The following is a 24,836-nucleotide window of genomic DNA, read 5'->3' as shown; positions in this document are numbered from 1 at the left end:
TTCTCAATAGGTGGCCTAGTTTTAAGTGCCTAATTAAATTTTATGTGAAATGTACGTGAAAATATCGAAAAAAAAATACGTCCGCCCTCGTAAAAAGTCGATTTGACTTGACGATTTGCATTGAAAAAAAAAATTATTCTTCAGATCGAGGTAGGCCGAGATTTTTTTTTATGATTTTCGCATTTAAATGTTTGCTCATTGCTAAATTTACCAAAAATATAGTTATATCCAAGAAACTATATATCGAAAATTAAAGATTGTAAAAAACAAGCAAACTAATTGTAACATGGCGATGGCATAAAAGTTGATTTGCATGGGTCATTTGTGAAAAAGTTGTTTTGCTTTCAAGAAATCCTTAACAAATTCATAAGGTTTTAAAATGGCTTTTATGAAGAAAACTTGCAGTCTGAATTGTATTTATCTAAAGCCATTTTGCTTGATCCTAACCCGTTCAGATTTATGGCAGCATTTATGGAGGCGAAGTTGCCTGCGAAAAGTTAAACGGCAAAGTTTGTTTATCTTTCGATAGTTGCGCTGTGAGATCCAGGATTCTTCCAGGCGGTTTTCTCCCGATGGATTGGGATACTGTTTTACAACATTTCGTATTTCGAACCGAAAAAGATCCCCTTCTTCCGGATGGTTACAGAAGTTCACCATCCAACGATGCAGGGATGTACGCTTGAATGAAATTTTCGAAGAGTTGATTCTTTCGCCGAATAAAATCACTGCTATGGATCGGAAACCAGCTTATCTCCGCTAACTAACAGTTTCAAACTGGTGGTGCACAGGACCCTTAAGTAAGTAAGTAAGTGGGGAACACCAAGTATTCTTCATTCGCGAAGGAAACAGGGGTGCCGCAAGGATCGGTGACGATTTTCCTAATAGCGATGAACCGGATATTCACTCGTTTGCCAATGACGTGCTAATTATGGTCACCGGCCGCATGATTGCAAGGACACGCATTCAAGCACAAGCACCTCCACGCAACTCTTCCAGAGCGTTAAGGCTAGTTGCAAGACCCGAATAAACCTTAAAGGCTGACTAAAAGTAAAATGGTACGTCCCTCGCGCGCCGCTAGCACGCCTCTAGTGTTGGGAATCGAAAATCTTTGACAGTGTTTGTTTAAACTTCTATAGAGAACAACTGGTGCAAGTTTGATCAAAGTAGTCGATCGCGTTCAGAAATAACGTCACATGGAACTCGAAAAAAGAAAAAAAAAACCCGGTGTGGTCCGGTTCCAAGCTGGCTAAAGTGCTGAAGATGCCGAAAACAACAGTTTGTCAAGTGCTCAAAACCTACAAGGAAACCCTGAGTGTGGAAAGAAATCAGTGGACCTACGAAAAGGTTGAGGTTCTTTAAAGCCAACCCCGGTCTTTCGATCCGATATGTGGCCAGAAGGTACAACGCCAACTTTCAAACGGTGCGGAACATTCTTGCCAGGGAAGGATACAAGTCATACAAAGCCAGTAAACATTCGAACCGGCACATAAAGCAGAATTCCATGGCCAAAAAGCGTACAGGCTCTTGTACGACCGTGTTTTGACGAAACACAAGGGCTGCACTTTGATCGATGACGAAACATCAAACTCGATTTTAAGCAGCTTCCCGGTCAAAAATGTAACATTGCAACTGGACGTGGGGATGTGTTTGCCGAGACGTTCGCGAAGAAGGCCATGATTTGGAAAGTGATTTGCAGTTGTGGCGCAAAAAAAAAACGGAACCGTCATCCTCGACTTGGGATTTACATCGAAGAATGCCTGAAAAGCTTTTATTGCCGTTCATCCGCAAGCATAGGGGCAAATTCATCTTTGGCCTGATTTGGCCAGCTTCCACTACTCCAAGGTGGTTCTGGAGTGGTATGCTGCCAACAAGATCGATTTTGTCCCGAAGCTAATGAATCCTCCGAATTGCCCGGAATTTCGACCAATTGAAAAATACTGGGCAATTTCAAAGCAGCGACTTCGACGAAGCGGCGAGGCAGTCATGAACATCCAGCAAATGTGGGCAAAATGGAAGAAATGCGCTGATTACATTGGCTTCATCCGGTTAGTTTTGGGACTCTTGTCCTCGATGCCGGCCGACTCAGCCTGCTTTGAAGTCGGGGTACTTCTCTACCGGTTTCGAATCGACAATGCAGTCGCCATCAAAGCGGCTGCCTGCTTGGCAAAAACATCGGCTAACGAACAGATCTATCTTCTCGAGTAGGGGAATAGAGCCCTCCGTACAGCAGCCAACATCAACCTCCCCCAAATAGCCAAGAGCCACTGGCTGGCTGGAAAAAGTTAGCAATCGAGATCGTTAAATAGTTTAGGGCAAAAGACAACTCGGCGGCGCTCAGACATTCCGGAATTCGGATAGCCACAATGCTCGGTGATATTTGATGCAGCAACCACACCATCCGATCGATCAGTGATAATCCTTACAGATTCGCTCAGATCTACACCCCCCCCCCCCCTCCCCCCAAAAACAGTATTCGCCTGGGTGCCGGGGCATTGTGGCATCACTGGCAACCACAGTTGCGACCTATCACAATCACGATCGTCAAACAGCAGATGCTAGTAACGCTTGGTACATTCCTATCAATGCGCTTGTCGAAGCTCTCTCCATGACCATCCATCAAGTTGACGAATTAAGTTAAAAGCAACTGGCGAATGTCAGCTGATGGTCACTCATCTGTGCTCGTGTTGAAGCATTTGCTGCTTTGCTTGCACGGCGAATGAGAACGACTCAAATTTGAGTTTAGTTCACTCATAATCGCCAAAAGTGCAGGAACTCAGCGATGAGTAAAATTTGTCCCATGGTTTCCTGTGGAAAACCTTAAAAATCTGCCGGAAAATGAGGAAATTGACAAAAATTTTATTCAGTCTCGGAGTAGTACCAATAGACTGAGTGTATCCAATCATTACTTTTCTCAAATTCGGGAATTTTTCCCTGGAAAATCCTGGAAAAACCTGGGAAAACATGAGGCAAATTAACTCATCGCTGAGTTCCTGCACTTTTGGCGATTATGAGTGAACTAAATTCAAATTTGAGTCGTTCTCATTCGCCGTGTGCTTATGTGAGTGTTTTGGTGAGTGACCCCAACATCTTCCATTTATTTTTGCCAGCAGTCGTGCGCGCCAATACGAACTTGGAATGCGTAGGCATTTTCTTCTGTCGTTCCGTTTTTTCTCATCTTCGTACTGCAGAAGTTTTCACTGTTTTCGTTGTGCTTTACATCATCAGCAACGAGAGCTACGTTTTGCCTGTGAGCAGCGACCATTACTGGTGATTGTCGGTTGATGCGTTGACGAGTGTCAAGTGAGTGTCATGATATTTTGCGACGCTGGCAAACTGGCCGGGGCGCGACCATCCGAAGCCAGCAACACCGATGAAGTTCCGAACGTCAAGCGATGGGTCGAAACCTCTATGCAGGCTAGTTGGCAAAAATAACGGTTGGCAAGCCAAGGACCGCTTCTAAGGAAGATCAAGTAGAGCACGCGTTCATGGAAAAGCTTTTAAAACCTGAAAGAGCAACGCGTCAGCTCCAGGCTTTGTCTTCCAAATTTTACATATCATCCAACCAAAACTCTGCAATGCCAAACTGTGTACTTCTCCTGCAAATTGAAGAACTAGCATTGGCTAAAATTTACTTAAATACAGGGAACAAAAATGAGTAATGCAAATCGGAGACAGGCAAGTTTGATCAATTTCGTCATTTGTCGTGGCTCCGGCAAGAGGCAGTTCAAATTGGGCCTCATCATTGCGTCCGCCAGACTATGAAAATAGTGACTATACGAGACTCACGTGTCTGATGCGAGCGAAGACGGCAATCGTTATGATTATTTACATTTCCCTGGGACTGGGCAAATATTGGTTCCATCGTAACGTACATGGGCAGCTATCCGACCTGGTTGATGGCAGTACGCTTATAAAACCCACCGTATACCAGTGTATAACGACGGAAACGGTTTTGTGTACATTTGAAGCAAACGTCTTACATCAATTTACATACCGGAGGAGTGCCCCCTCACCTCTTCATCGGGAATATCCTTAAGTGATGAGACAAGGACTAGATGCTGCTACTCAAGATGTTTGCATTTCAGGACGCTGCTGCTGTTTTAGCTGCTTTCTCGTGTTTACCGCCATCGTCGACCAGCACCGGCTTCTTCTAAGCTTTTAACGTTTTTGTAGCGAGCGTTTTGCTGGCTCTCAAATTAGGATTCTAAATGCACTTCTTTAATTTAATTTAATTTGTTTTTCTTCATCGGGCTTAACGTGTCTAAATGAAGCCTGATGGGGAAAAGCCTAGAAAAGGCGTAAAAACCTCATATCTTTTCGAAATACAATACAATACCAACGAACATTAATCAATTCTATAGCATAAAAAAAGTTATCCCTCTATGGCATAGAGTTGTCCGTGAATCAGGTAGAATTCATCGTCCTTCTCAGGAGTCTGCGTTGAATACGGTGACGAAAGGTTTCCGCTGCACAGTTAAACTCGAAAAACTCGTAAAACTCGTTGAACGCCCAGACATTGGGTCATGCAAGCTGTAGTTGGCAGCAGGATGCAGGAAACTCCTCGATTGAAGAACTCGTTCGGGTGCGTAGATTTCGCTGCGAACACGGCCTGACTAATCGTCCGCCTGTTCTAGTGTTTCAAGACTCAGGAGTTGACAACGACCTTCGTACGGCGGAAGGTTCACAGGGTCATTCCAAGGAAGGTGACGCAAGGCATACCGAACAAATTTCCTTTGAACAGATTCAATCCTCGCTATCCAAACTGCTTGATACGGGCACCATTCCCGTAGTTACCGAGCTGAATTCCAAGAGCTTTTAGACAGGCAGGATCGCGAAACTCAGCGATTTTGAAAATGAACCCGAGTTGCCTGTTAGCTTTCGCAACGATGCCCGAGTAATGAAGCTTGAATGTTAAGGCGCAGTCCAGCGTGATTCCTAGGTCACGGACATTGTCCACACGTTGCAGAAGTTGGTGATTTATTGTATAGTTGAATGCCACTGGTTTCAGCTTGCGATGAAATGAGATAATATTACATTTTTGTACATTCAACGTGAGATAGTTGAGTGATGTGATCCCTCGGTAATTTTCGACGTTTCTCTTGTCTCCTTTCTTGTAGATCGGGAACATGAATGACGATTTCCAACGCGTAGGGAACTCCCCCTGCTGTAATGAAATATTGAACAGCTTCGAAAGCGGTGTTGTAAGCTCTAAACAGCATCGCTTCAGGATGCTTGAGGGGATCCCGTCAGGGCCAGCAGCATTAGAAAATTTCAGCTTCTTGATGGCGGATTCGACGAGGTCTACTGTAACCGAGGTAATCGAAAAATTTAAAGCATAATTGGGAGTGTCCCTCACCGCTTCAGCAACTTGGGACAACGAAGCCGTAGTGTCATTGAAAATGCTTTTGAAATGTAACCCCTCCTCGTTTCGTTTGGTATTCACGAATGACCAGAACTGCTTTGGATTAAGCCGTAAATTAGTCTGCACACGCCTTGTGTAGCTCTTGTAAAGAATGCGATTATATGTGCGATATTCGCTGCTCGCTGTTGAAAATAATCGTTTGGTGAATGGGTTACGAGTACGACAGTATTTACGGAGGGCCTTCGATCTCAGACGCTTCAAATTCCGTAGTTAAGCATTGGACCATGCGGGTTTGGGAGAGGGTCTCCTCAATGGGACAGAATCAGTTATTGCCCGGCCAACGACCTCAGCGAAGTAGTTGACGGCTTCATCAATAGATGAACACGTGTCAAAGAACTGCCAATCTGCCTGGGCAAGTGAGTGACTCAGCGCGACGAAATCTTCTGCTCTACGAAAGTCGAGCTCATGTACATCAACAGGGGGGTTATCGTAGCGAACAGGAACAGATAGGTTGATGGAAACTTCCAACGCAGGATGATTGGTGTCGATGCCAATCAAAGGCTCTGGGGCTTCTAGGATAGAACATTCCAGTCCTGCAGCTTCGTTCGCCAGAACGAGATCAAGCAGCCGAGAGTTGCTATTCAGTATCGAGTTGATTTGCGTTAAGCCATGCAAGTTGAAACCATCAAGGAGAGCACAGCAGGATGCGGGCATGTTCGAGCGAAGAACATCAATGCTAGGAAGATCGTTTGCAGAAACGTTCCATGAGAGCCCAGACTAATTGTAGTCACCAAATACCAGAGCTAGGTCATTTTGTTCTAGTCGAGAGAACACGGTACCTATCGAACTGATGTGGTTTGCAATGCTGCTCGAATCAGATTTTCGGTCTTGAGGTAGATACAAAGCGGCAATACTTATTGATCTACGAGGCGTCGTTATTTTGATCCACAGCTACTCTAGAGAAGTGCAAACTGGAGCAGGATCGAAGCAGGAGCTTAGGCGTTTGGATACTGCAATCAAGACGCCTCCCCCACGCGATTCGGTACTATTCTGGTAGTGGCGGTCGTTTCGAAATACCGTGAATAGACTGTGAATAATTGAGATGAATTAATGCGGTCATCGAGCCAGCTTTCCGTAAAAACTATGACATCGTAGTCAGAGTCAACGGCAGTCAGGAAAAAATCATCAATTTTTGTTCGCAGGCCAAGAACGTTCTGGTAATACACCAACAGGCGGTCGAACGAAGTCGGTTGGAGGTCTGCAGAATGATCGATCAGCCGAAACGAGCATGGTGGTACTCTGGAACACAGAGACGGATCAGGAGAAGAACTTTTTTCAGCAAACGCATACTTGCCTGATGTAGAAGGTTGGAAGACCCCTTCACCATTCTCAACCACAGGGCCAGAACGACTACGATGACAGGAATCAGCAAGCGCGACTGGGTTGAGTGGCTCAGGGGCTTCTTTGAGGCAGCAGGCAGCGCGTTCTGGTCTGGGATGTTCTAAAACGTGGCGAGCAAGATCCGGTGCAGTGCTGTATGTCCCATCGGTGATGTGGGATTTGAAGCCATCGGAGTATGACGTTTCAGTTGAACCAGCCGGTTGTTGCTCTTGAGGCGGTGAGGCGCTGGAAGCAACGGACGAATCAGGAGCGGAACTTGTAATGACACGAAAACAAATGCCTTGAGTTGCGGGTTGGAAGACCCCTTCTCCAAGCCCACACACAGGTCCAGGACGACTGCAGGACGATGACTGGATTAACTCGACTGTGGCGGGAGAAGAAGGGGCTTCCGTAGTGCAAACTTCAATGCGTCCCAGAGTTCTTAGGCGACCGGTAGGTGATGGATGATTGATGACTGATAATGCGCTGGAACCAATGAACGAATCAGTAGTGGCAGTGATAGAGAAATAGATGATACTTGCCTGACGTAACAGACTGGAAGACCACCTTTTTAACTCACACACAGGGCCGGGACGACTGTAGAACGCTGGCACGAATGGCTCGACTGTGGTGAGAGAATTGGTGGCTTCCATGGTTGTAAAGTTATTAGTTGAGAGTTTTCTAAGCCAATCAATGCATAAATTTGCTCATTGTGTGGCAAGCTCAATTATTCTCTATGCCGAGGGAAGTCGAGCAAATTACCAAACCGAAAAATTTTCTCTACCATACCGGGAATCGTTCCCGACGCCTCTGGCTTGGTAACACTGACTGAGCTTTGAGGCTTCAGTATCAGCAGCGACTCTGTATTTCAATTACAGCACGGTTCTTTGTAAAATTCGCTCGCTAGAATGCGACGCAAGCAACCATCAATTACACGTCACTCAGATAGAGGAGGATGTCACGAGTCACGAGCCCGTTTGTCTTAATTGGCAGAACAGCAAATAGGCTCTCCTTCTTTGGGCCGAACCCCGCGCGGTAGAGGTGGAAAGGATCTAATTCAGCGGTTCTCATTCAATGGTCCACGGGCCACATACGGGCCGCCGAGTGAGTTTGTGCGGCTTGCTGAATGCTGGGATTTCTCATCAGGGCTCTTTTGGAACTGTTTCAGAATTCCTTCTATTTTTTTTCGAAATTTCTCTCTTCTTTAAATTTTCTTTATAATTTGTATCAAATTTTCCTAAAGTTCCGTTACCGTTTAATTCTGATTATTTGTTTTTAAACTTCCATACACTATCTTCAGATGTTGCGAGTTTGAACTTCTTTGAAATTTAACTCAAACTACTGCTAAATCACCTTTCCTTGATGCTGTCGAAAATATTAAATTCTCTTTAAGATACCTTTGGAATCTTATCAATTTCAGATACAGATTCCTGTCGAGTTCTTATCACAACTCTTTAGAAATTAATGTCAGAATTCTTAAAAAAAATTCTTGTCAGAATTGCTTTGGAACTCTTGTACAAATTTACTTGGAGTTGTGGAGTTTTGGAATTAAATATTCTTTGAATTCTCTTGGAGTTATTCTCAAAGATTGTTTACGCGCGCACGGGGACCGGATCGATTTCGGACACTCTATACCAAATATGTTCTTGGATTACACTAAACCTAAACTGATTTAGGGGGAGAGTTAGCTCATCGATTCTTCCGGTTCGCCTCCTAGCATCGTGCTATAAGGTACCAGGCGATAAACAGGGTAGTTGATCGATAGCTCGATGACGTCATTTCGTTGACGTATACAATGGGAAATTCTCATAGCAGGCGTTGACGATGGGACGTTGTCGAGTTGTTGAATAGCAACTATCGTGGTAACTCACCGATTACCTGTCGATCTGCCAAATTTGGAAAGACGTCTGCATTGAATTGTCTCATATAATAATATTCCGCCCACTATATCACAAGAAATTGCGAGTAGCTGAGTGGAATGGAGATAAGTTAAGCATTGGGTACAGGACCAAGTCTCCCCTGGGTGGTGCCAAAAGATGAGCGCAATAGAATCATCAAGTTCCCATAAGGCACGGAATGAGACTATTGCATGGCTGGGTAGTCAAAGTCTTCCATTCGTTAGTCATTTCAGGTGGATTAGAACAGGTTTAGGTGGGCGTTGGCCAGATTTGGATTTTTCAGATGTAATCCTGGATAGGACCCTGTCATTGAACGTCGCGTGAAAGTGGAACTTAATGAAGGCCTAAGTACTTTTTCGTAGTTTTTAGTTTTCGGATTTGAAAGATCGTAGTGGCCTGCTTACTGAGCAGAAAAACGATGTCCCAGGTCCTTACATATCAAAGAGATTTATGGTAAAATCGCTTGTTTATCGTGCGAAACTCGTTGTTGTCGTTGGTTCCGGGTTTGAATGGATACACAAATTTGAACAACGGTATTATGTGATATGAGGGGCTCGGTGGCCTTAGAGCAACCGTTTTTGCTTACTGAGCAGAACATCATGAGTCTAATCTCAGGCCCATCCACATTCAAGATTCGTCAATCGTTTTATTTGTTAATATGACTACATGGTAATAACAGCAACTCGGTGATTAAAAAGGTGCTCGTCTGCTTAGTGGCAAACGTTTTTGCTTACTGAGCAGAAGACCGTGGGTTTAGTCCCAAGCTCCTTCGCGTTATATGATCGTTAGGACATCAATTCAGTTTATCGTTTACCAAAACGAACCCTGCTGCAAACCCAACCCTCTTATCCAACATCCCAGTGATTCCTCGTGGAAGTGCAGAGGTGTTCTCGGCTTCCATCAAAGCGAGTGTCATGTCAACACAATCCTTCCCATTCCTTTCTTGACCTGTGTTCGGGCGCGGCCGGTGCTGGTATTGCCTAATTTAAGATCACCAGTTTTTACACATTGAGGATGATTGCTAGTCCCAAGCATCGTCTATTGGTTCTCTGTGTAATTACAGCTGATCTGGGAGTAACAGAGTAGCAACCGTGGGCGGTCAATCAAGCTCAAGCTCAAGCTCAAGCTACACTAAACCTAAACTGATTTATTGCGGACAAGGACGAGTTTGTTCCCCTGATTGTATTCTTCTACCTACATTCAGCTGGCTCATGAGAGACCCTCAATAGCCCATATCTCTAATTTCTTATCAACTGATCGAAACAGATATACAAATGCAAAGCGATGAACCTCGCGTAACCAGAGATTCTTTTTATTTTTTTTTTTTCTTTATTTAAGAGGTTTTCAGCCTAAAGGCTGGTTCGCCTCTGAGATATGCGAATAAGTTGGCTTGAGCCATCCAATATTTAAAATTTACGATTCATTAAATTTAAAGAAAAGTTTGGTTTCTTTTAAGAATATTATAAGTTTAGTTTCGTTGACTGGATCATTTTTCAGGATACTCCGGATGTTTGCGCCTTGCAGAACTAATCTTTGCTCTTGATTCTACAAAAGGAAAGTCCGCAGGCCCCGATGATGTGAGATATCATTTGCTAAAGCGACTTCCAATTCGAGTTGAAATCTCACTGCTTGAAGGCTTTAACAACATTTGGGCCGACGGAACCTTCCCCACTGACTGGCGCCACAGTTTTGTCATCCAGATTCCCAAAAAGAATATGGGATCTACCGATCCACATGATTATCGACCAATTGCACTCACTAACTGTGCTTCAATGGTTATGGAGCACATGGTCAACCGACGACTTATCACCGAACTACAAGAGTACAATCGTTTAGACTCTCGACAATATGCTTTTCTTAAAGGCAGAGGTACCGGACCATATCTAGCATCTCTTGGTCGAGTGATCGAAGATGCCCTGTCGAATGAGCAGCACGTTGACATCGCAACTCTGGATCTCTCGAAAGCATACAACCGAGTTTGGCGTCCTGCTGTACTACAACAGCTTATAGACTGGGATATTGTAGGCAACATGGGAAAATTTATCCAGGGTTTTCTGAAGGAGCGAACATTCCAAGTCCTTATCGGTGACACTAAATCCAACACTTTCAAAGAAGAGACCGGAGTTCCACAAGGCTCAGTCCTTGCCGTCACCTTATTCTTGGTCGCCATGAACTCAGTATTTACGAATTTACAAGGGTATCTATATTTTTGTCTACACGGATGACATTGTAATTGTTGTGGTAGGTACAAACCCCAAAATTATTCGTCGAAAACTACAAACAGCTGTCCGAGCGATCTCCAAATGGGCCGACAGTACATGATTCACCATGGCTGCCGAGAAATGCTCGATTTCACATTTCTGTAATTCGAAACACCACCCGTGGACCACTCCTGTAATTGTCGGTGAGAAAGAAATCCCATTCAAAAAACAGTTGCGAGTACTCGGGGTTACCTTCGACCGGAAGTGCAACTTTGATGCCCACTTCAATTTGGTTAAGAAAGAAACTCAATGTCTGATTAAAGCGATTAGCGGTAGACACAAAACAAACAACAGAATATCTCTTCAGAACATCTGACGCATTATAGTTACCAGCAAATTACTTTACGGTTTGGAAATTACTGTTCGGTCATCGGCAGCAATGATCCACTCTCTAAGCCCCGTGTAAAATAGGATGATACGACTATCTTCCGGACTTCTTCCAAGCTCACCTACCTTTGCTACATGTGTAGAAGCTGGTGTCATTCCGTTTCAGTTCTTACTGACGACTGCAGCATCCAGCAGAGCCATCAGCTATATTCAAAAGACATACGGAGAAACCAGAAACATTTTCATCCTTGAAAAAGCGAAAAACCTTGTTCAAGAGTACGCCAACATCGACTTCCCTCCGGTAGCAGAAGTCCACCGGGTTGGAGATCGGAAATGGAATCACATCGGTCCCAAATCGATTGGTCGATCAAGCGAGCAGTTCGTGCTGGTGACTCCTCAGGAAGAACCGCCGCTGTAGTCAATCATCTACTGAGAACTAAATATGCTACACATATCAAAACTTTCACTGACGGGTCCCGATCGAATGGAACCGTTGGAATCGGAGTACATAGTTCATCACTATGTGTTGCACACAGGCTTCCAGATCAGTTTTCTGTATTTTCTGCTGAGGCAGCAGCCATTCTACACGCCATAAACAGTAGCGCTGACGACTTCACTCCTACAATCATACTTTCAGACTCGGCTAGTGTTCTAGCAGCTTTGGAGAACCCCGGACAGAAACACCCGTTTATTCAAGCCATCGAGATTGCCACCCGAGCTAACACCACATTGTGCTGGATACCCGGCCACTGCGGCATTAAAGGCAACGAGGAAGCAGACCGTCTCGCTTGCCTTGGCCGAAGCTCCAAAAAATGGGACCTCAACATACCATGTTCTGATGTTCGCAGAACAATCACGCAATCTGTTAATCGTACATGGGAGCAGCAGTGGGCATCAAACGAAGTCCTTTTTCTAAGGAAAATAATAGGAGATATAAGAAGATGAACGGACAGGAAAAGTCGAAGAGAACAACAAGTATTATCCCGTCTTAGAGTTGGACATACAAGGATCACCCATCAGCACTACATATCATCCTCTCCTCAACCAACATGCCAGTTCTGCCAGGTTCCCCTAACGGTGGAACATCTTCTAATAAATTGTCCGCAGTTTGAAACAGTAAGAACGAACCCTTTTAAATTCTCTTATACATTTCCTTACAACCCCCTTGAAATTTTCTTAAGAATTGCCATGACTTTAAATTGCTCCAGTATTTTCTTGAAGCGTTCCTCACAAAGCCTTTCAATTTCTTTTCATAACTACTGTCTAGTCTCTTCGGAATTCCTTATAGAATACTTTCCCGAATTCATTGGGAGTTCTCTTCGGAATAAACTGGATTTCAAAAAATAGTGTTAACCATGGCGTTCAGCATAGCAGCCTTCGGATAATTTTCATGATTCTGTAGCTCGGGAAACTTCTCAAATCTTAATGAGGCCTCGGAAATCATTTGAGATACCCAACTTCCAAATATTTACTTAATTTTAGAGCTCATAAAAGCTGTTACAGTTTTATAGAAAAAATATTTTTTTATGATTCGTGATCAAAATGTTTCTTCAAGATCTAAAAAAAAAATTGTCTTGCCTGTTTTCACCATTCCTTACTACGGTGCTGAGTGTGGCCCGCAATTTACGTAGAACCTTGCAATACGGCCCGCCATATGCCATCAGCTGAGCACCACTGATCTAATTTAATTTCAGCAGCTTTCAGCAAACAGCACGTGTAAATTTGAAACGCTTCGTGAAAGATGAGGATGATGACGATGGCGAGGGCGAGTACCCTCCGCGATCTGGTGTGCCAAGGGGATTCCGTGATGTCAAGTTTGGTTCAATTATTTTGGAAATGAGAAACGTTATACCTCGCGACGAAGGTTGTTTGAGACATTTTGGAAGTTAATTGAAGAGAGGATCGAGTTACGGATTCTCAACCGTGTTGATCAGACATTGTTCGTAATGAGTTTGCTGTTCATGCTATTCGGGTTTCGAAAGTTCTGAGGAAGTATAACTTACCAAAACTGACTCTAATTTATTTGCTTACATAAAGTAGAGTTCATTTCTGCAAAAACTTCCTTCTTCTTCTTTGCATTTCAAGCTTAATGCTTATCCCTTTTTAGCTTATTGCGTGCTCTCAACTTAGTGTTCTAGATGCACTTCCACAGTTTTTAATCGAGAGCTTTCGATACCTGTACTATTTTTTTGTATTAGTATTATTGTGTGGCAAGTACAATCATATAATCTATTCCCAGGGAAGTCGAGAAATTTCCCAACCCAAAAAATTCGATCTCGATCACCGACTCCAAACTCTCCGAGCTTGGTTCCTCTACTAGCTGCTGGAGCTTTGTCGCCAATCTGGTTGACAGGATATCCGGACTCCCGAACCTCTTCCTCAGCTTCTCGATGATCAACAGCACGTTCTCCGGCAAAATCAGACGATTTCGAACCGTATCCAATGCTTTCTCCTTCAGAGCATCCTGTAGACGGACCAAATTCTCTGCGTTGGTGACACCACAGGACTGGTTTGCCTGCTCGTAGGCGCTGATAAAGATCGGCCACTCTTCTGCTGCTCCATAAAACTTCGGCAGGCTTCTCGGAAACACCTGTAGAGACGCTATCTGGAGCCGTGTTGGTCCCTCCGCAACCACTTTATTGCCTTTGTAGTCCCCACCGTCGAGGGTTGACTCTAGTGCTTCATCATCTTTCTCGAAAGACGGACGAAGCAGTCTCGGCTTTGCAGAAAGCAATGATTTCATTCATTTCTTGAAACAATCGAACAATGGAAGTGCCGTCGAAGAGTTTACTCAGCATCTCAAAGCGGCCGGCTGGTGGACCACTTGAAGAACTCAATTTTGATGCAGAGCCGTCGTACTATGCCATGGAATGGGTGGAGTACAAGCAACGCACCCAGTCTGTCGACTTGGAAACATTCGGTGCATTCATGGAAGGTCTCGTAGAGAAGGCGTTGGAAGCATGCAAAGGAGAAGGGTAAGAAGCGAGATAAACCACAAACGAAGCCTTTCGTTCACGTCACGGATGGAGATAACGGCCGGTCAGGGAGTGTGATGTCAGCTGGGAAGAATTCGTTGCCGCAACCCCAGTGCCGAGAGTTGAAGTGTTCCGTGTGCTGACAGTCTGGGCATTATGGAAGGAACTGCCAGGAATTGTTGCTGCCTTTACGACCATGGTCATGTCGTACAAGAGCTTCATGGTGGATCAACCGGATACTCGCGAACTCAGGTGCAGTGTAATAGTCATCGTCAGTCGAAATGTGCAGTGCTGTTTAGGATGGTTCCAGTGACACTGTACAATGGCAAGAGAAGAGTCGATATTCTAGCACTCGTCGATGAAGGATCTTCGGTTACTATGGTAGACAGTGAATTGGTAGGAACGTTGTGTGCCGATGGACCAGTGGAACCACTGCAGATTAGCGCACGGAGTATCAGTCGAAGAAAGTGGTGCTTGAGATTTCTGCCAGAGACCGAGTCGCATTTGCGGCAGCCACCCAACCCAATTGCGTTGTCTTTCCTCATAGCTGATTTGAGGCCGACACCGGCGCCGGTGGTGTAGTGGTAAGCGTGATTGTCTCTCACCCCAGCAGGCCTGGGTTCAATCCCAGTCGACGCCACTGGGATGTTCTGAGTCATAACATATCTGATCACGCCTTCCTTCGGAAGGGAAGTAAAGCCGTTGGTCCTCGGTTCATGAGTTGATGGGTCGATAGGTAGGGTTCAGGTGTAGGAGCTGCCTCCCTGGTGACGGTAGCATTGGTACTCAGCACGAAAAACAAGATCGACGGAAAAAAAATCCAGGAAAGAAAGATTTGAGGCCGGGCTGGATAGTTTGACAACCGGTATGTCTCATACGTTTAGCCAATTTTAGCGTCTGTAATATAACAAAACTATAAAGACAATTGTTACACCGGAATCAACACACCGAATGGGAAATTCATTTGCAGTCGGGTTATTCGCCAAAGAGAAGATCGATGAAGAGAATCGATCAAAAATGATAGGCCCTTTTCTCGTGTTGCACGAGTATTTTCATGGCAAAAAATATTTTTAATCTCTATCTGAATGACAAAATCTGTAAAATTTTCGTATTTTGGTCTCAGAGCGGATTTACGTAAATATCCATTGAGCAAATTCATAGTTCAGAAGGAGTTTGTTCTAAGTTTACACACTAAGATTATTTCACCGAAATCTGTGAAATTTTAACGAAATCTCAACAGCTGAACGCTCGGTAAACAGTTCGGTGAATTTTCACCGATTTCCTGTAATTTTTCACTAAATTTCAATGAAAAATTACAGGCAATCTTTGAAAAATCACCGAACTGTTAACCGAGCGTTCAGCTGTTGAGATTTCGTTAAAATTTCACAGATTTCTAAGTGAATCATGAAAAATGACTTAAGTTTGCGTGACCTCCGTGACCAAAGGGTGTGAGTTCATTCCCAGTATGTCGGTATTTTATGATGTGTCGATAGGTAGGGTCCAGGTGTGGAAACTGCCTCCCTGGCGTCGGTAGCATTGGTTCTCAGTAGGGAAAACAAAATCAACGGGAAACATATCAAGAAAAAAAAAACCTTTAAGTCAAATCAGCAAAATTTCCCGGATAATTTGGTCTACTTTGAATAAAAATGCATGACTTATGTTCAAGCATAGCTGTTTCCCGGGAACCGTAAAATATAATTTTTGGAAAATTTCCTAATAATGGTTTCCCGGGATGTCCTGGGTGGAAAACACTAAACCAAAGACCAAAGAATTCGCTCAACACAGAAGGAAGTTTAGGATTCCCACTCAAATCAACCTGGGAGACCATGTTGCTTACAACTGTCACCCATTTGTTTCACTCCGTAACCGCAATCCGCTCAATGTGTGCAAATTAACGCTTCGACAAATCACACATAATACCATTGACAGTCTCGCAGACAGACCATCGCAAAATATAATCCCAAATCCCCCGTCCGAACAAAGCTTCAAAATAACCGACTCACCTGAGCTGCTGTTACTGTTCCGCGAGGACCGATCGTCGTGCAGGACCATACTGTTTTTCAGCATTCCATCCATCACGGTTGGTATTTCCATTATCGCACCTGTCTGTGGCCGATGGAAATTTCTATGGCCCTGATGGTGAGCAAATTTCAACCCAACTTTTTCGCGATGATTGTTGGAACCACTAACAAGCACGATTTTTTTGCTGTTTCACTTTTTCCCCGGTGACACGTTCGAGGTATGTGCGAGCTTCAATCCTTTCCACGCGCGCGATATCTCAGTAGGCAACACATAAAAAAAAATACTGGATGTATGTTGCCAAGTGCAATCTAATTAGCCTACTTTGATGGATTGAGAGCGGCAGTACACACTGAACTAGGAAGCTTTATGACATTAATTACACACCTATTAGAGCGGTATCGTTAGATGGATGTGTGGGTAATAGTGCGGCGAGCTGCAGTGTCACGTTCCTCGGAGGGAGCAGCTGCTCTTAGCTGGAATAACACGTTTGGGTGGTGGAAAACTTTACCATCGTTAACTAGGAGCACTCGGTTTTTTTTTTCACATGTGAGTTTGTGATCCTTCGGGCAAAGTGCCTTTGTGTAATGTCGAAGCTCGGTCAACTATGATGGGATTAGTGGGGTCGCTGAAAATTTTCCCGAGGGTAGTCACTGGGTTTTGAAAGCTGGTTCAGTAGAAGTAGAATTTTGTTCAACGTTCTGAAATGATATGAAGGAAGGGAAGGATTAATGCACTTAATGTAAACATTTTAGATTAAAAGTAAGCATTATGAATCATCATTTTACGGAGGTTGCATTTTGCACTTTATTTCATCATCAGCGCCCACATTTTAGCACCGAAATCACCAAACTTACTTCCTACATTGCATTTACAACTACCATCTAGTAATTTGTTTTGAAACAACTGTGCCACCCGCAAGCAGTTTTCCAATTTTTAAACGTTTAAATTATGCATGGTCCGATTCCGAGAGGAGGGACCAACTTTTAATGCCACCAAATTGAGTGTAACCACTGCAGCTGCTGCCGTTGGAGTTTTACCTGCATGCATCCTCACATAGCACATGAGTGGGTGTAGTTTTCCAATGCAGCATCCACCGCATCATTGGGTGCCCATTCTGTCGGACCATTTTCGGAGCTGCAGCTGAGCTGAGTCCACAGTTCCTGAACGACAACAAAAAACCCTCGCCTTCCCGCGCTCATGCTCATCAACACGAAGGGAATGCACTTTAATAAGAGTTGCTTTACATCCCGGAAAGTGCATGACGGCAACGATAAAGGTAAAATGATGTGTACGGCAGGCGGAAAACCACAGGCTGGGCAGCACCAACCCTTTTTGCGGGAAAATGACATTCCCTGGCATAAAGGGCTGTGACGGTTTTAAAATGCCCTCAAGCGCACCTGACAATGTTGCCCGCTGATTATCGATCGATGACGTGGAAGGTATCCCTTAAAAGTTACATCGGGTGGGCTTGCCCCGGCAGGAACGATGCCATTATCATTTTTCACAATTCGGTTGTTGTCAATGGTGGCAATGGAGCGAAACAGGAACTGTGTTGCTCATTATTCCGCTGAAATCGGATCTACCAATAAGGGATGAAACGCATATTAATTAACGATTTTCGTGTCGGCAATTAGATTTTCGATAAGAGAATTGATGAGGCTGCATTTGACTGTTGTGACGGTATAAGTGCCACTAGAAGCCGGAATTGTAATACTTTATAGCATTACACAAGCAAGAATCCAGCGGTGAAAAACTCTCCCGGATAGCATTTTCAATTTATATCAATTTAAACTTGCTAGTCCCACTACACGGGTGAAGGGTTTGCGATTGCACTTCACTCGTTCTTCCTTTTCCCAGCGGGAAAATGCTCGTTTCCATTCAGATAGACAGCTGCTAACGGAAACGCGAACGGATGGATACAACACCGTCTATCTATCTATACAGATTCGCTACGGACTGGCAGCAACCACAGCTATGGTGCAAGTCTGACGTTACATCTCGTGTCAAAAAGGGTACCCCTGAAGTAGCAGAATTGTATCAAGGGAAATTTATTTTAATTAAACTTTCGCACATGAATTCCGCTTCGAATGGGGTTGAACCTAGGTGAACCAGGTTAACTGTGTTAACGGCGCCGGTGGTGTAGTGGTAAGCGTGATTACTTCTCACACCAGCAGAGCTGGGTTCAATCCTAGTCGGCACCACTGGGATGTTCTGATACATAACCTCTCTGATCACGGCTCCCTTCGAAAGGGAAGTAAAGCCGTTGGTCCCCGGTTCATGAGTTGATGGGTCGATAGGTAGGGTCCAGGTGTTGGAGATGTCTCCCTGGTGTTGGTAGCATTGGTGCTCAGCACGGAAAACAAGATCGACGGAAAACAAATCAAGGAAAAATAAAAAGAAAACCTACGACGAATGATTGTCTGTGGTTGTCTACGGAGGGGGGTGATGGGAGGTTTTAAAAATTAATAAAGTTAAGGGTTGTGTTCAAAGCACGACCGCAATGTTGACATAAAACTATATTGTCCAATTGTTTCGCCCTTATATTACTACTGCGACTACAAAGCTCAAATTGTGCGATGACAGCACTGGCTACGAGATTATTTTTTCTGCCGCATTAAATTATATAAATATATTATTAATTAATAACAAAATAAATTGTTTAGAAATTTTACTCCAAAATGAACAATTCCTTAACATTTTTTTTATAAATAAGGCAGTTGTTAAAATAAATCCTAAAATTTAGAATCAATTTTTGAAATTTGAAAATCAGTTGCTTTACTATTCATTACTAGGTTCCAACCATGTTGGATCGAGCCTGAGTCACATCAGATGCTACCAAAAATGTCGATTCCGGTAGTAATTTCGGATCGTATCAACTATCCGATCCATTGTTGTGGAGTTTTTAGACGTCGTTCGGAGGCGTTTCTACAGGCGACGGAGGAGCTTCTAGTCGATTCCGGTGGATATTTTCGATGCTGATAACTGAACCATCTATGGCAAGCGCATCACCCTCCTCCTTCTCTCCTTCGTCACATTTCAAGCTTATTGCATGCCGCATATTAGCTTATTGCGTGCTCTCAGAAAACTTTGAGAAAGGTTTCACGAGAATCAGAAGAATACTGAGGATAATTTTAAGGTAATTATGCTACAATTATTCAAATTCGAAGTGATTTGCAGAGCGAATTTCAAGAGTTTTTTTAAGATGATTTCTAGAATGTTTTGCAAACGATGTGGGTGTTCCCAGAGAGAGTCGGGGTTTGAGTATTTAAAAAAACCTTGATCAAATCCCAAAAAATCCTGTGAAAGGTTCGAAGATAAATTTGATGCGGTAAACTTGAGATTCTGAGACTTCAGATATGCCTTAAAAAATGTAAATCTTATATGAATATTCAAGACATGCATGATTGATTGAAGTTTTTAAAATTCTGAACTTTTAAACATTGCTAATTTAAAATAAATAAAATGTCTAATATTTCCTACTATTTCAGCAAAAAGATTTGAAATTTTGAAAGGTACTGAACTTCAACAATTTCGCAAAACTCTAGGAAACTGGGAAGCTTTGAGATCTGAGATTTAAATAAATTTTTAATGTTTCGAAATTGGTACCCATTTAAAATTTCACAATTGAAGAATTTTTAATTCAAGACTCCGAGACTATGACATTATTTTTCGTTACATTTCTCTTGCTTTGACGTATTCGGCATTTTTCAATAAATCGTAGCATGAATACGTCACTTCAAATCAAAATGACGTCTGATACGAAGTTGTGAGGAAAAATTATGTCTATCACCCGATTTAAAATCATCTTGATGAACATATTTTCCAACAATCCTGCTGCAGGCTAAATTACCCAACTAACATTTTCAGTTTTATAAACCAACTTTTGCAGCATTGTGCTGTCAAGTAGCTGTAAAAAAGCTGCAGATACAGCTACAGCTACAAGCAGAACCTAGCAAAATAGTTTTGGAGAGCTTTTACTCAATTTTTTCAGAACTATTATTCAATTTGTCAGTCGTACTGAATAACAACAGCCAAAAAACGATAATGTAACTTTTATGCACATGCTAATCAACTTTCAACTTGTAGCTGCAAAATAAAGTCGATACAGTGAATATGTTACTCATTTGATGATTTTTACACAACCAACCGCTCTTGCCGAATAACATAAACCTCAAAAGTGTTTTTCAACCACTAAACAACCTGTACTCAGGTAAAAAACTGTGTTAGCGCTACTTTGGAAGCATTTTTACAGTCAACTAGGTCTATTTTTAGACGTGTGCAGTTTCGCAGCTTTTACTCTGCTCCTTTACAAAGCTGAAGTAACTAGTCGAGAAAAGTGATTCATGTGCACTATTATAAAGCCTCTACTCAGCGATTTTGTTGAAGAAGGGCATGTTGATTTTTTTTTACATCAGTTCAAAGTGTTGGCGTAGCACAGTTGGTAGTGTCAAGGTTTGCCAATGCAGTCGTCTCGAGTTTGATTCCAGGTTCCAGTGCAGGGATAGATAATTTGGTGGTGTGCTTATAACTAATTTCGATTAATTTGATTCGCAGTAAAATAAACATGATAAATCATCCCTCCATACAGAAAAAAACGTAAACAACATTTAACATGGTGTCAAGAGAAAGCTGTGTAGTGATTATTGGAAAATCGGGTAAAGGTTGAGTAAGCGCCTTTCAAGTTCACACACAACTAAACAGCAGGATAACAGCTGTATAGAAGCGTTAATGGATATGGAATAAGAGCTTGCCCCAACCGTCCCAACAGCCATAAGTAGCTGACTAAGTTCGCCAGATTTGCTTGTATAGAGGTTGAGTTAAGGTTTCCTCATATCGTATAACGTTTGAATACAGCTTGAGGGTGTATATATGAAATAAGCAAAGCGTTTACACTGCGAAAATTGATAATTGGGTACCCAACTAACATTTTCAGCTTTGTAAGCCAACTTTTCCAGCGTTGTGCTGTAAAGTAGCTGAAAAGAAGCTGCAGATACAGCTACAAGCAAAAGCTAGCAAAATAGTTTTGGATAGCGTTTACTCAACTTTCTCACAACCATTATTCAATTTGTGAGTCGCACTGAATAACATCAGTCAATAAACGCTTATGTCGCTTCTATACACACACTAATCAACTTTCCACTTGTAGCTGCAAAACAAAGCTAAGAAAGTGAATATATTACTCATTTGATGGCTTCTACACAACCAGCAACTCTTGCTGAATAACATAAACATCAAAAGTGCTTTTTCAACAACTAAACAACCTGTACTCAGCTTATAAACTGTGTTAGAGCAACTTCGGAAGCATTTTCACAGTCAACTAGGTTTATTTTTAGACGTGTGCAGTTTTACAGCTTTTACTCTGCTCTTTTATAACTAGTCGAGAAAGGTGATTCGTGTGCACTATTATAAAGCCTCAGCGATTTTGTTGTAGAAGGGAATGTTGATTTGTTTACATAAGTTCAAAGTGTTGGCGTAGCACAGTTGGTAGTGTCAAAGGTTTGCCAATGAGGTCGTCTCGAGTTCGATTCCAGGTTCCGTTGCTTTGTAAATAATTTGGTGATGATTTGTAACTAATTTCGATTAATTAGATTTTACAGCAAAATAAACTCAATAAATTCCTTCATAAAAAAAAGCGTAAACAGTATTTAACCCGGCTTCAAGAGAAAGCTGTGTAGTGATTATTGGATAACCGGGAAAAGGTTGAATAAGCGCCTTTCAAGTTCACACACAACTAAACAGCAGGATAACAGCTGTATAGAAGCGTTAATGGATATGCAATAAGAGCTTCTCCCGACTGTTCCAACAGCCATAAGTAGCTGACTAAGTTCGCCAAATTTGCTTTTATAGGTTGAGTAAAGGTTTCCTCATATCATATAACGTTTGAATACAGCTTGAGACTGTATAAATGAAATGAGTATAAAGCGTTTACATTGTGAAAATTGTTAGTTGGGTAGTGCTTCAGGCCTACTGAAGTATCAATTTCTTCTTATTCTTTTTATTTTTATTATTCGCATTGCAATCTTATTGTCTATCGAATATTAGCTTATTGCGTGATCTCAACTTAGTGTTTTATCCTGCTATGAATAGACATATAAATTATTTTTTACAAATCCTTAAACTTCCCCAAAAGCCTGGACTTTCCTGAAGTTTTTGGGACTGCCATTAAGATCTCAGAGCCTGTCTGAAGATCTCAATAACTAGGTTGTCTGAGGGTCTTGGATTTTTTTATTAGGTATCTTTAGCCTTCTCAGAAATTTTCGTGACTTCCCTTAAGATCTGAGAACTTCTTAAACTTTACTGCAGTTTCTATGAAGCTCATGGAACCAGCATAAGTTCTCACAGCTTCCCTGAAGAGGCCAACATGCTATAGAATTTCTAATATTTTTCATTATGATACTGCAGTCTGTTCATGAAATTTTTCCGAAATCCCAAGTATTATCTTTTTTTCCTCGAATCATCTATACAGCTCTTTGAAAGTATGTGGACCACTCTGAAGTACTCAAATCTATCCTGAAGTTCTCGTTATTTTTCTGAGGATGTTTCTAGAACTGCCCTGAAATCAATTAAGCTGTCCTCAAAATCTCTTAAAATCGCGACGTTTTCTGCAGTACCTTGAAATTATTCGAGCTTCTGTTGAGTTTCAGAAATGTTTATTGAGATCTTTTAACTTCCCTGATGTTATCTTAAAATCTTTAGTTTTATGAATTTCTCAAAATTTCGCGCTTTTTTTCCAGAAATTCATTTGAACCTCTCAGAATTTTCCTGAACTTTCCGAAACATTCCTGTAAATCATGAAACTAATTTGAAGTTGTTAGAACAGCCACAAGGGGCCTCATAGTCTAGTCAGTAAAGGAACGGTATTACCGGGTCCGGTTGAGGGAATCTTTCGGGTTGGACATTTTCTCGACTTCCCTGGGCATAGCGTATCATTGTGCTTGCCACAAAATATACAAATTCATGCATTGGTATTGGCATCGAAAGCTCTCAATTAATAACTGTGGAAGTGCATTTAGAACACTAAGTTGAGAGCACGCAATAAGCTTGAAATGCGAATAAGAAGAAGAAGAAGAAGTAGAACAGCCATAAAGTTCACGAAACTCACTTAAGACCTAAAGACCTAAAAAGATAATTTAACTTTCCTAAATTTAATGGAACAGCTCTTGAAATTTTCTTGAAATTTATGGAAATACCCTGAGACCCTTGGAACCTAATATTAACGATCTAAAAACTTTCCCGTAGTTCTGGACGATTTTACGTTCTCAGAGCTATCCTGAAGTTACAAGAAGTTCCATGCAATTATCTAAATTAACATTAAATTTTCAAATGTATGATTCCGGCAAAAAAAAAAAAAATGATGGCTTAAAGTTTTTGATATCTTTTTCTAATAATTTTAGAAACATCTATAAGCTCTTCTGTATGGGGTGGTAAGCTTCTTCTTTATGGAACTATCATAGAGTTTTCAGGTTTAAATTGTCCGAACTTCATTAAAGATTCCGTAGTTGTTCTGATGTTCATGACGCATGAGATATCACTTGAAAAACCGACTATCGATCCGAGGCCCGGAGGGCCGAGTGTCATATACCATTCGACTCAGCTCGATGAGATCATAACATGTATGTGTGTGTGTGTGTGTGTGTGTGTGTGTGTGTGTGTGTGTGTGTGTGTGTGTATGTGTGTATGTGTGTATGTGTGTGTGTATGTAACGAAATGAATGCGCTCACGTTTCTCAGCAACCGCTCAACCGATTTGGACAAACTCGGCGCCAAATGATAGTCTTGGGGTCCCATTGAACGCTATTGAACGGTTTTGGAATCGGTGAACCGGTTCCGGAGATATGGCCGGAATAAGATCCGGTGAATATGGGCCTTCACGCTGGATTTAACGGAAAACTTATCAAAACCATCATGCGACATATCAAATTACTACAGAATTCAAAAATAAGATCAATGCAAGTCGTGTTAAGTGTTTCAGACAACATTGGACACACTTGGACATGTTCCGGGTACCCCGGGGAAGTTGCTTGAATATGAATTGAATTAAAACCCATTACATTAAAATACGATGATAGGGTGATTGGTAGCCTCACCAAATAGACTACACCCGGATATATTCCGGGTACCCCCAGGCAGTGGCGTAGCGTCACTGGATGATACGGGGTGGGGGGCTTGGTCACTGATAATGACAATAAAATAAATAAACTTGAATAAGTAAGAAGAGTCTGATCACACCATAGGTGGATAAATTCGGGTTTTTAGAACTTAAATTTACCAGAAGATTTTTTGAAGTTCAAGTAAAATGCTTGAAATTGATGCAATTGTCATGAAGTTTTTTGAAACTGATGCAACTGTCATGAAGTTGATGCAACTGTCATGAAATTTTTGTTTAAGTTCATGAAGTTTCTGAAATACTCCGAACTTGCATTTACATATATTTAAACATTCCAAAGTGCGGTACTTTCATGTAAAACTCGTAAATTAACTGAAATCTTCGAAACTTATCTGAATATTTTGGATATTCCCTAAAATTCTTGGTACATCATATGTAATATCAGTGTTCACTCGGCTGTCGACAAAAGCAGGCCACTCTTGATGTGTGCTACGCGATCGTCTGT

General features: G+C 42.3%; 1 protein-coding gene across 2 annotated transcripts in view; it reads right to left on the bottom strand.

The window, feature by feature from the left end:
* Positions 1–24,836, bottom strand: part of LOC135700646 (branchpoint-bridging protein-like) — a 230,846-nt gene that overhangs the window by 157,841 nt on the left and 48,169 nt on the right. For both annotated transcript variants that reach the window (XM_065221219.1, XM_065221220.1), the window contains exon 2: positions 16,207–16,923. In XM_065221219.1, coding sequence (XP_065077291.1) covers positions 16,207–16,297 — 91 coding nt within the window. In that variant the 5' untranslated portion in view covers positions 16,298–16,923. The remainder of the gene's footprint in view (positions 1–16,206; positions 16,924–24,836) is intronic.

Source organism: Ochlerotatus camptorhynchus, unplaced genomic scaffold, assembly GCF_037179485.1.
Source record: "Ochlerotatus camptorhynchus isolate MF236.1 unplaced genomic scaffold, CSIRO-AGI_Acam_v1.1 ptg000140l, whole genome shotgun sequence".
NCBI classification, from domain to species: domain Eukaryota; kingdom Metazoa; phylum Arthropoda; class Insecta; order Diptera; family Culicidae; genus Ochlerotatus; species Ochlerotatus camptorhynchus.
Note: the sequence above shows the minus strand (reverse complement) of the source record. Positions and strands in the feature narration are given on the sequence as shown.